Source organism: Myotis brandtii, unplaced genomic scaffold (genome assembly GCF_000412655.1).
Source record: "Myotis brandtii unplaced genomic scaffold, ASM41265v1 scaffold23, whole genome shotgun sequence".
Taxonomy (NCBI): Eukaryota; Metazoa; Chordata; class Mammalia; order Chiroptera; family Vespertilionidae; genus Myotis; species Myotis brandtii.
In genome coordinates this window covers 3,381,403-3,393,945 of record NW_005358649.1, presented here as the reverse complement: position 1 = coordinate 3,393,945, position 12,543 = coordinate 3,381,403, and the positions used below count along the sequence as shown (strand labels likewise).

The 12,543-nt window shown below is 42.5% G+C and overlaps 1 protein-coding gene across 14 annotated transcripts in view; it reads left to right on the top strand.

The window, feature by feature from the left end:
- EYA1 (EYA transcriptional coactivator and phosphatase 1) overlaps positions 1–12,543 on the top strand; it is a 288,535-nt gene that overhangs the window by 241,416 nt on the left and 34,576 nt on the right. For all 14 annotated transcript variants that reach the window (XM_014539839.1, XM_014539832.1, XM_014539831.1 and 11 more), the window contains one exon: positions 2,759–2,848. In XM_014539839.1, coding sequence (XP_014395325.1) covers positions 2,759–2,848 — 90 coding nt within the window. The remainder of the gene's footprint in view (positions 1–2,758; positions 2,849–12,543) is intronic.

Below are 12,543 nucleotides of genomic sequence, written 5' to 3'. Positions count from 1 at the left end.
AAGATCATGGTGTAAAATATATTTTTTATTGTGGATCGTGGTTTGAAAAATATTTGATAAACACTGCTCCCTCAACTAGAGCCCCTTCCTATTCTAAAATTCTCTCATTCCACTTAAATCTGAAAACTGTTCTCTTGGTGTAGTAGACGGTTCATAAGACGGTGGAGTGGCAGGGATAGACACTGTGAAGGCATGAAAGCTCATAACAAAAGAGAAAAACATTCAGAGGTAAATAAGGCCAACATCTGTGTCGTATTTGACCATGAGACTGAACAAGCCTTTAAAATTTATTAGTATTCCGACTGGCAAGCCATTACTCTAATTTATGAAGAAAAGTTAAATATGCTATATATTAGCAAACAATGCAGTAGTTCCTTTGATGGCGGCATAAATAAGCAACCATATCAAGGAGGAATAATACTCCTTCAAAAGTAACAATACCATGGCACATAAATTCCGGAATTGGCAGTGAAACTCTTCTGCGCGCCACATAAAAAGATTCATGGGCTTGGTTATGCGACAACTCAGCGCACTTTTATTGGCCTGAACAAGAGGGAGTAAACACCTCCGTCAGGTGTTTTGCTTTAGAAACAGCTGTTTGAACTCCCCCCACTGGTAATTCTGCTCCGGGGTATGTCTGAATATGTGCCTTTCCAGCATGCTTGCTGATACTGCGAATGGAAGCAAGTGAGCCATTCCCCATAAAAGCAGCGTGCAGCGCAAGTTTGCCTTTACTTATTTGTCAACTGTTCTTAATTCTTCTCAACCAATGCAGTTTCATAGGTGTTCGGTGGTGGTACACAGGGACAGTTGGAGAGGGCTAAGGCGTGTGAGTCCTCGCACAGGGAAATTGAGGGAAGGGTTTGCGGTCCCTCCCACACAGCTCTTGCACACTCAGTGGCCTTGGTGTGTCTTTCCTCTCTGCCCTCTTATAAACCCCGGGGCGTTGGTTAAACCCTGTGCCAGCCTAAGCCCCACCTTTGGCTATTGTGTGTTCTCTGCCTTCTTTCCAGTCAGTCAGCAGGCAGAGGAGGCCTAGCGCAGGAGAGGAATTGAGACCAGAGGTGCCAAGCCCTCCTCTGGGATTTCTGTTTAGACCCTGAGTGGAGCTGGCAAGGAGTGGGCGGGGCTAGTGCTGTGATGGGCGGGGTTGGCAGGTTTGACTCCGCCTCCCTTGCCACAGTTTATTGGCCCCTGGCAGGCATTCAAGGAGTCTCTGCCCCTTTCACCCCATCACAGGCCTGCTCTCCCCAGGTGTACAAGCAGGTATGATTGTGCCAAATTAAGAGACGAGAATTTTTTTTTATTATAAGAAAAAAAATCATTCCATTTATTCTCTGAGAACAATGTGTTTGCATCTAGCCATCTGACTTATTAGATGAGCAAACTGAGGCTCCAGGAGAGGGCAAGTGAGCTCAGGGCCAGGGGCTCTTTCCTGTCACTTCCTGCGACTTCCCAAAGCCCATGTGTGGCACTTGGGGTAAACACTCGGGATGATCGACTGTGGATACATGGACAGTAGAGCGTAAGCCAGGCAAGTCTCGAGCTTTGGAAGGAAGACAATAGAGAAAACATACAAGGTTTACGTCGGACAGTATTAGAAAACAAGAATCTTATTTTCTCTGGGTTTTGTGTCCCTGACTATAACATAAGACTCGAGGACGCGTGATAGACAGAGTGCACCAGCCAGATGCGTGCCCTATGTGAAGGCATGGTTTCTCTAGTTACAATTTCCCTGATCAATGATGGTGAGGTAGATTCCGTCTTTCTCCGAAAAGTTTGCTGTAATAATAAAAAACAGTATATCAGAAATTATTGTTCTTTGGGAAAATGTGACAGTGCCGGACCTGTGAAAGTTGGTATTGTTATTAGAATGTCAATAAAACTTTCAAACACGCACATTACATCCTTGAATATTTTCTCGACAAGTTATTTTTCCTTCTTCATGATTATGCAGGATATTCACCATGACCCATCTTGCTTCCTCGGCATGTTACGTTAGGAAACAGCAACATCATAAAATCTGCAAATATCTCCATATTCCCCTGACTTTGCCTCAGTGCCAGTAAATGTCATCAGGGTATGGGTTGTGTGAGGCATTGGGTAGAAGTCACTGGATCTCTCTGTGTATTGTACTGGATGTTTGGTGACTGGATAGTGTCACATGAATGTTAAATATGTTCCCGGAGCTGGCATGGTGCCAGGTGGTCAGAGTGGCCATCACTTCCTACTTTTAAGTATACTCAAAATTGGCAGGCAGTCTGAATCAATAAAAATTTATAGTTATCCTCTGCAGTAAAAATAGTATTTACTGCCCTTCAGAAGTGAGTCTATATTGTATCTATTTTCTAATATTTGTGGTAATGCTTTTAGACATGTTTAATGGATTGTGGTGTAACGTAAGCAATGTCTTCTTGATTCACTGACTTTCTTGCTCCTGAAACATAAGTGCAAAGCTGAATTTCCTCTACTTTATATGTCTAAGTAACTTTAGATTTTATATATTTTGTAATATTTTAAGCAGCAAGTTATTTCTTCCTTATGCAAAGTACCAACAACATTAGGGAAACTTTTTAAATAAAATAAATCATTGAAGTTTGCATATAGAAGAAATCATGCACACCAAAGGCAACTGGAGCCCAAGCCGCCCGACGATCACTTTGGGCCTTTCCCTACACTCACTCCCTCTTAATGTGACAATAGAGTTCATGTAACCTGAAGAATACATGTTCTTGACCTATAAAATTTCTTCTTTTAGGATCCACCTACTTCAGTTTCCCTTGGACTGCGAATGGAAGAAATGATTTTCAACTTGGCAGACACACATCTATTTTTTAATGACTTAGAAGTAAGTTCAGTTATTTTATATAAACTTCATGTTGTATGCCTGAAAATGGATGATTGGTCTTACAATAAGGGGATATTATTTTTGAATATATAATTGGGATAATGAGGCAAAGTAATTGCCAATTATATAGTAATGCATTTTGCCTTCATGGTATTTGTTATGCTTTACTTGGACTGTTGTGTTTCAAAATTAGATTGCCACATAATCATTGATAAGGATGAAAATTTGAGGTCAAAGATCTTAAATATTAAGTTGTGCTGATTAGCAGAAACTACAGATTTCTCGGTTACATCGTCACCGTCGGGATGAATTGCCTTTAGAACCCAACAGAGCTTGTGATACTTGCATATGCGGTTCATGTCAGGCTGTCACTGTCTTGCGTTGGGTGCTTTCCTTTTTCACCGGCCCTGTCGTTTGCATGATATTTCAGTCGGGCCTCTGCTGTTAGGGCACAAGGATTTCTCATGTGAAACTGCTGATGATTTTATTTGTCCATCATCATTTGGGGGGAAACGTGTCAGATGGCTCATTGAAGGTGTTATGGGCAGTGACAAACGTGATGGTCTCGATGAGCAGCATTCTTAAGAATAAAGAATATTGTTTTTCATATCTCCATTCTCAGACAACGTGACTATAACTCCATTGCACTCCCTTCTTAATAGAGACAGTTGTTTATTTAAATCCTGCTGTTAAGCGAGCTTGTGGTAGAGCTGCTAACAGCCATTAGTCATCAAGTTGTTGTTTTGCTAGATTTTATAAATGTATGTTTTTTCAGACAGGAGAAGAATCTGAAAGATTCAAGTAGAACTTTTACTGATCGAAGTTAATTGGCAGCAATTGGCCTTTAAATATTTCCTGCTGTTTCCCTTTTCAAAATCAAGCAAAATGCACCTTATTTAATAGATGAGCCAAAATCATTTGAAAAATGCCCGTGTGTGACAGAACGAAAATGTGGTTTGTTCAACATCTGCCCTGTATTTTGATTTCTTTTCATCTGCAGTGAAACTGCTCACAGACGAATTGGCAACTTCCAGCGCAAAGAGATTATTTAAATGCGCTTCATTTTCTTCCATTCCTTACTGAAATATTTCTTTTTATGCTTAGGGTAAAAGACAGAAGATTTTTGCCTTTTAAAGTGTCCGATTTCCTTAAGGAAATGGCATGTAAGGCATTAGTACTTTCTAAGGTGGAAATGTTTCGAGTGAGTGACAAGTTTAGAATTGCCTTTAGAAAAGCTTGATAGTCATACTTATTTTCAAAAGCTGTTTCTGATTTATGGTTGTGATTCACTTCATCAAAGAACAGCACACAAAAATGTTATATTTTACTGGTACGTTCAAATTCCTTTCCAAAGTTTTCATTTGTTTCTAAATGATATAGATTAGACTGATATTTTGTGCTGGAAACAACCTTGTTCCTCTTATTGATGTTAATAGGTGTTAATAGCACCCATCAAGAAGAAATTAGCAGTAATTTGCTATTGTTTTTGAACTCTACCTTCTTTAAAAAATGCCATCACTTGTCTATACCCTGCCAAAACTATGTGGTGAAAAGTGAGAAGTTGGGCAAACTTGGTATAATATAAACTTCCAAACTTAGTTTTGGTTTAATATAGCTCGATTATTGTTTATTGACATTATTCATACTAAACTGCATATAAAGAGTGTCTAAAATAAATGTATATATTAAAAGTTCTGCGTTAGGGATGGAAAGAATATAGTTTTTCCATAAACCCAATTTAAAAAAAATAACTAGGGGGTCTACACAGTTATTCAAATATCAGATTCTATTCTTGGCATGAGGACTGTTTTTTTTATGAGAAGTAAAGGAGAAAAGAGAAGGAAGATATGATTCAACCAAATATGAAAACAATAATGGAAAAATTATTTAAGCTTGTAACTTTACAGAAGTTAACTTTAAGTCGTTTTACTTGAGAAAACTATAAAGGTATCAGCAAGAGTATAAAAGATACATTTAGCCTCTGTCTTTTTAAAAAATATATATATTTTATTGATTTCTTACAGAGAGGAAAGGAGAGGGATAGAGAGTTAGAAACATCAATGAGAGAGAAACATTGATCAGCTGCCTCCTGCACACCCCCTACTGGGGATGTGCCTGCAACCAAGGTACATGCCCTTGACCGGAATTGAACCTGGGACCCTTCAGTCCGCAGGCCAACTGAGCCAAACCGGTTAGGGCTAGCCTCTGTCTTTGGAAATTGTTTACTTGCTCTAAACTTGAGTAATATTCTATAAAAATAAACTGGTTCTTATACTTATTTCAATCTTTCATCGTATAGTTTTGCAAGTCAACACAACTGGAATTGGTCATTGCAAATATTAGTTTCTTGCGAAATAAAAAGTAAAATTATTTTCTGGCAAAAATAAGTGCATTGGCATAATCCTCCTAAGAAAACCAAAATTATCTCATCAGGCAGAAACGATGTGGTAATGCTTGATTTCACACTCCAGTTAGCAATGCTATGGTAGAGGAGAGGAATATTTAAATTACACGTTTTTAGCTTTTTAAGATCAAGAGTACAAGTAACTTCAAGGAGGTTAACTATCTGTTAGCTTCAAGTGTGATGTCTGAATTTATTGTTGACATTTGGCCTCATTTTCTTTTACAATCTTAATGTTTCTCCAGCTAGTCCTTCTGTGTAGTTAGTTTGGTTTGTTCACAGCTTTGGCTTATGAGAGGTTCTGAACAACGAAATACACGATGTGAGGGCCTTCCAGTACCCGACCTTGTATTATCAAGGAATGGCCATGCACTTAAAATGGTTATTAGGATAGTCTTTAGGAAATTTGGGATGTGATTTTAAAAACATCTTAATTGTACTTTATGAAATAAAGTCAGTTGTTTTCATTGTAAAAGTCATTGGTCATCTTGTCAGTGACAGTTATTCATAAAAGCAATCACACTTTAATTTTGTTGCCACTCCAGGGAAAAGATACAAAGGGGAAATTTTGGACGTTGGGTACTAATAAATAAGTTTGACAAGGTAAGGAACATGAGTGACAGGGGGACATAATTATCAAAGGAAATAGTAGTTCCCCATCAGAGAAGGGCGTAGACTTGGTGTAATTCTGGCTTTCCTGTTTCTAAGTCTGACTAGCATATCGTCTTACCAAAAGGTCTCTGTGTGCAACACGATGATGCTTAGATGGAAATCATTTTTTATGAATGACAGTATGGAACTGGAGGGTTTTTTCAGCTCCGTTAGTAACGTATGACTCTTTCTGACTGAATGGAGAAAGAGTTCTTTCTGTTGGATTTTTATGGGAAGGCAATCTGCAAACAGAGTGAGGACAGGCCTTCTGTATACAATAACGTTTCAGTTTAGCTTGCGTCGGTCAGTTCTCCTGCTAGGTTTTTCCACAATTAAAGGAAAATATTTCATCAAGATGGATATAAGTCTAAATAAAAATAAGGCGTAAGCTGATGTTTTCTCTTTCCGCCTGGTGATAAGTGAACCCATTTCACAGGCGTTGGGGTTGGCAGCCCTACCACTCCCTCAGGGACCAGGGTTGGGAAGTAGCAGGCGCCCTCCTCCTGTCCTCGGTGAGACAGGGACCTGTGAGGCTGTCCTGAGCACAGTCCCCAGTCCATGTGAAGCCGCGTGGGAACTCCCTCCTGCACTCTCCTCGCGCATTGGTGTTGTAGGTTGTGGGTTGTGGGTTGTGCATTGGTTAGTTAGAGGATTCTTTGGTGTCCGGATTAGAAGGTGAAGACTCCCACCCTTTCTCGGGCCTTCGATATGTAGACTCCTGTCCCAGGCCCCGTTTTCGAGCACCTGCTCTTGTAGCCTCTTGTGTTTATCTTTTCTGTTAAGAAAAGGTCTGGGACAGAAGGTTCTGGTCTCTGTAGAGCCTGGGTTTGATGAGTCAAAGGCCAAAAGAAGGCTCAGTGGACAGTCTCAAAGTCATGCCACACCTGAAAGGGAGAGCGCCGTAAGGATCGCTTTTAACAAAGCAAAGCAATTAGTTTCCCCTTGGCTTAATTCAGTCTTCAAATTTGCAGTAAAACATAGGTTATCATCTCAATTGTTTTCATAGGTCTTGTTTGTAAGTCGATTTTCAGGTGGGAAAAGAATCTCTTTACTGTCAGCCACGCCCATGCTCAGTAGCTTCTGTTGCCGGGAAGCGTTCCGTAGATAGTGACCAGATGCTCCTGCTTCCAAAAGTGTCAACGTTTAAAACTAACTCAGAAGCTCATGTTTTGACTTGAAAAACATATACTTCACCTAGAAAGCACGTTAGTCTCTAAAAATGAACAGGAAGAACCTCTGGTGCCCAGGCTCCGGCCTGTGTGGGTGCTGGGGCTCGGATCCCGCTACCAGGGAAAGGGTTCCGTGCTTGCAAAGAACACACTTGAGGAGGAGCCTACACTGTGCTCTCCTTCCCTCTGCACACAGCACCACTTACATGGAAGCGTGGGGCAGACCAGTGATTCCACACCAAACATCCATGCACACACACACACACACACACGTATATGCCGCTCAGCATGCTCAGCTCTGTCCACAGGCTTTGTATACGTATTTATTTTCTCCTGATCCATTTAGCAAACATAAAGGATCACACATTTGTTTTAATCCTCGTAACATCCTCCATAGCACCCAGAATCCTGCCTTATACCATGAAATGTGTGTTTGTTAGGTTGAGTTCTTGTCTGTCATCTGAGAATACAATAGCGATTGCTCTTTCCTTCCCCACTGAAGGCAAGAGTTGACTTTGTCTCCCTACGTTTTAGGGTAGGTTGCTTGGCCTTGTCCATGTTTTTAGTTAACATAAATACCATCAACATCCTCAGTTTAGGGGCAAAATGAGTTTTTGAAGCAACCCATGTGTTTTAGACTCAATGAATGTGTATTGAATTTAACTATATTGTAACTGATAGCCAAAAAGAAACAATTCCCATATTCCATCCATTGTTATTACTACTGGATAATTTTAGGCATTCTTCTTATTTCTTCATCATTTTCCACAAGATTCTGTCATCTTTATCTGAAGTAAAAAATAGAAATATGAAAATGTATTCAAAGACTTTCTTAATTCTGATGTTCATCAGAAAGTTAAGTCAAAGTATATAGCTTTTTAACGTAATAAAAGATATTTACCTAATACCAACAGCCAACATTGTTCTTAACAATAAAATAATAGAGGCAGATTATTATAGAAATGGAAACAAAATAAGGAAGCCCTCTGCTGGCTCCATTACTCAGCTTTGTCCTAGGAGTTTGGGACAGTGCATTAAGGAATAAACTACAATGAATAAAATGAGATTTAAAATATTATTTTTTGGAGATTTGACATATACAGGAAACTAAAAATATTTAGTTTCTAAACTAAAAAAGAGTCTATTATAATAGCCTTAGAATATATAATAGGCTTCAGAAAAGTTAAAGATTATATAATTAAATTTAAAAATTAAGAGTCTTCTTTTATTATAGCCATACATGTAAACTTTTAATTAAATTATAATTTTAAATAGCAGTAACTACAAAATAAAAACAAAATTAAAAAAGATGAGTAGCAACTCATATAAGTAGCAGACATGAGAAAGGATATGAACAAATCACAAGAGAAAAGCATTCAAATTGTCAGCATAAAGAAATGAAAAGTGTTGTATTTCACTTCTAGTAATTGAAATGTCAAAGAGTAAGTAGTTCGCCTCTTGGACATCACATTGGAAAGATTTAAAATCAGGAATATGGTCTACAATGCAGTCAGATGAACACTGTGTACACCGCTGATAAGGATATGGATTGACACAAGATTTCAGAAAAGCAGTTTGATAATATGTATTCAGTACCTTAATATCTGATCCTTTTACTGAGTAATTCCACTTTTAGCTTATGTTCTAGAAAAGAGAGTTGTAGACAGATAATTTATACAAGAGTAATAAGCATTCACTGAACACTTGTCCTAAATGCTCTACATACATCATTCCACTTAATCCCCTGATATTTCTATGATAAAAGCACCATTATTATCTCCATTTTATGGAGGAGCCAAGTGAAGCTTAGGGTAGTTAAAACAAGAGCTTGCCTAAGGTCACATGGCTACTCAGTGGCAGATTCTAACTCAGGTCCAATATTTTCTTGAAGTCCACTCAGGCCCACACTATATCTTCCAAAAGGTGATTTTTACCATTAAAATATAGAAATAGTTTAAAGATCCACAAATAAATTAATAATAAAACATATAAGTACATCTTTACTGAAAAAAAATTTAAGACAATTTATTAAATATACGGAAAACATTCACAGTTCATTTCAAGTTCAAAAATAGACTGTACACTTCAGCATAGCCTTAGTGTTGAAATTTATGGCAGATTATTTGAAAATATATACTGTATGATTCCAATTATATGATGTTCTGGAAAAGGTAAAGCTATGGACCCAGTACAAAGGTCAGTGGTTGCCAGGGGTGATGGGAGGGAGGGATGCATAGGATGAGTAGCACAGAGGACTTTTAGGGAAGGGAAACTACTCGGTACGATGCTGTGGTACCCACAGAGTGTAGGGCAGCAAGAGTGAACCCTCATGTAGACCACGGACTTTGGGTGACGATGATGTGTCAGTGCAGGTTCATTGACTATAGCAAATGTCCCCACTCTGGTGTGAGATGGTGATAATAGGGCAGGCGATGCATATGTGTGTGGGGGGAGGGGGGCAGAGGGTGAAGGGTAGGAGACAATAAGGGCTTTGCTGCCCAGATCACCCTGTAGCCTTCCAACAGAAATCCCAGCACAAAACACAACTAAGTCAGCCGGGTTCAGTCACAAGTGCAGAGGGTCCCAGGCATGCCCGGGGCCTCTCGCTCTTTCCTCACTCCCGCCTCCGCCCCTCCCAGTTTCTCCAGGGGAGGCTCATTGTGGACAGTTAAGAGCTCCCCCCGTGTCTGGCTCCCATCTCTCCTCGATGTTGTCCTTTCCTGGAAGATGAGGGTGTTGGCTTCAAGTTAAAAAGACATGTGTTTCTCAGGTTGTGCCGAGCTTTCTCTCCTTGTGCCATCCTGGCCTCGTGTTTTGAAGGAGGCCTCACGGACTTTGCTGGTGCGTGTGTGGTGAGGAGCAGAGCCCCCGCCCTGAGTGTAGCCAGGTGGCCGGCCCCTCACCGACTGGCCCACCCTGGTCCTTCCCTGGCGAGGCAGGCGGCAAGAAGGCAGCAGGCTTCAGGGAAGCAATTCTCAGGTCAGGCAAAAACACCAGCTGGTTTGGCTCAGTGGATAGAGCGGTGGCCCCAGTACTGAAGGGTCTTGGGTTTGATGCCAATTAAGGGCACATACCTGGGTTGCAGGCTGGTTCCCCAGCCCTGGTTAGGGTGCCTGCAACCAATCAATGTGTCTCTCTCACATTGATGTTTCTCTCTCTCTCCCTCTCTCTCCCCCTCTCCCCCTTCCACTCTCTCTAAAAATCAATGGAACAATGTCCTCGGTGAGGATTGGCAACAACAACAAAAAGCATGGGCTGTGAGTCCCTGCCAGCACTGTGCACCCAGCCTTATCGTCTCCAGGTCGCAGATGGGGGACCTTGAAGGGAAGTGGTTTCTGCCCAAAGCCACCGGGTTAGGTCACAGTAAAGCTCAGGTGGGAACAAGGGCTTCCTATCCCAGATGTCACCGCCCTGACACCGAACTTCTCTAGCTGCTCACACACCAGCTGGTCCTCCTGAGCCACGGAGAGGACACAGTGGCACTTGTGGTGTTACACGCTGATGTGGCACAGCAGAGCCCACCACCGGCGTTTGCGCTGATGGGGTCTTTGAAAGCTTTGTTGCCCTCTGTGTCTAACCGACAGCAGCTACTCAAGCAGCCTAAGTTCACTTTTGAAGAAGTTGGGAGATAGGTAGGTAGGTAAACAGATAGGCCGGCAAGGTGGACAGTGGACAGACAGATGTGTGACTATAAATCCCTGCCCTTGAACGGACAGAAATGGCATCCCAGCAGCCCCTGCATCACAGGAGAGGAGCTCCCGAGCTATCAGTGTGCGTGTGCGCTCCATTCGGGACTCTGTGCTGGGCGTGGAGGAGGCGAAATATATCCGCGGCCCTCCAGGAGCCCGGGCGCCCGATGGAGACAGAGAAGCAGGACAGTTGTGTCGCAGCGCGCCAGCCCCGTGATGGGGACGCACAGGACAGCAGTGGGTCTAAAGGCAGGTGGCTCACCCGATGGCTTTGCAAGGAAGTGGCACCGGAGCGCGTGACATTCCGGAACAGAGTTTGAGCAGCTGTCAGCGCAGAGCCCACGTGGAGCGGTTGTGAGATGGGGAAGGGAGAGGAGCCAGGCCAGGGACGGCTTTGCCCTTCGGCTAAAGAAGTCAGATTTCACACCGAAGGCAGGGTCACCCCTCCAGGATGGAGATGAGCTGTGTCGTGATGTCAGAGGTGACGATAATCTGGGTGAGAGATCACGGGGTTTGTTTGTGGGGACAGAGTGCAGGGCCAGATGTGAAAGCCATTGAGAAAGTCTCTGAAGGATTGGGAAATACACTCCACGCAGGGGAGAGGGAAGCGAGAGTCTGAGTTTCTGGCTTGAGCAATAAGGTAACCATGAAAAAAACAAACAGGAAAACTGGCTGGCTTTGGAAGGAAGATGCTAAATTGGGTTTTGAGATGTAGAATCTGAAGTCCATGTTGGACCTATAGGTAGACTCCAGCGTGCATTGTGCGTGCAGGCCTGAAGCTCAGGAAAGAGAATTGAACTTGAAGAATTGAACGTGAAATTAGTTAAGATTCCTGGGAAGAATGTATTGAATGAAAAAGAAAAGTGAGCTCAGAGCAGGAGTCCCTTTGTGAAATTTTCCTTTGGAAACACAAAAATATGTATTGAAATTTCCAGATTGGGAAAAGTCAGTGACTCACGTAGAGCGAAGGGGGTCATTCTGGCAAACTGATCGTGAGCCTGTGCGGAAACTGCCTTCCCAGTTTTGCCGGTCTCTTGATTCTGGGGGTGAAGCAGTGGGAGGTGGTGTGGTCCCAGCAAAGAGTGAAGGCTTCAGGGATGGGCGAGCGAGGTCAGTCCTCACTCTGATGATGCATGACCTTCTCACAGCCAAGGCTAACCAGCCTCAGGGACCCACGGGGACACTGAGGACACGGAGGAGGGACAGGGGTGTGGAGCCCGGCCCAGCGCCGGCCCCTCGGTGAGCCTCACTGAACAGGAGCGCCTTCCCCTCGCAGCCTCGAATGCAAATGCGCCGGCAGCGTCCACACAGTTGGCTGGGTGGCTGTCCGTTTATTTTAAAATCCCGTGAAACCGACCTTCGGGTGTCGCAGATGACAGACCTTTTGTTCAAAGTCTTGATTTTGACAGGTGCTGGCTAATCTTGGATCTAGGAGAGTCGCTACTTTGTCCAGCCAGATTACCTTCCTAGGAAGTTTGCTTAGTCGAGAAAGGAATTCTTCTTTTAAAGTGCCCCGTGCAAGAGAAAGCCTGTAGCTTCAACTTCCCGCGAAGTGTTTAAGTTGCAGCCCCTGGAGACACTCCGTTTCCGCGGCCACAATGGAGCCTCTATCTGGGCGAAGCTCCGGTCCGCGTGCTAAGGGACCTGCTAAGGCAGTGATGGCGAACCTATGACAGCGTGTCAGAGGTGACACGCAAACTCATTTTTTGGTTGATTGTTCTTTGTTAAATGGCATTTAAATATATAAAATAAATATCAAAAATATAAGTCTTTGTTTTACTATGG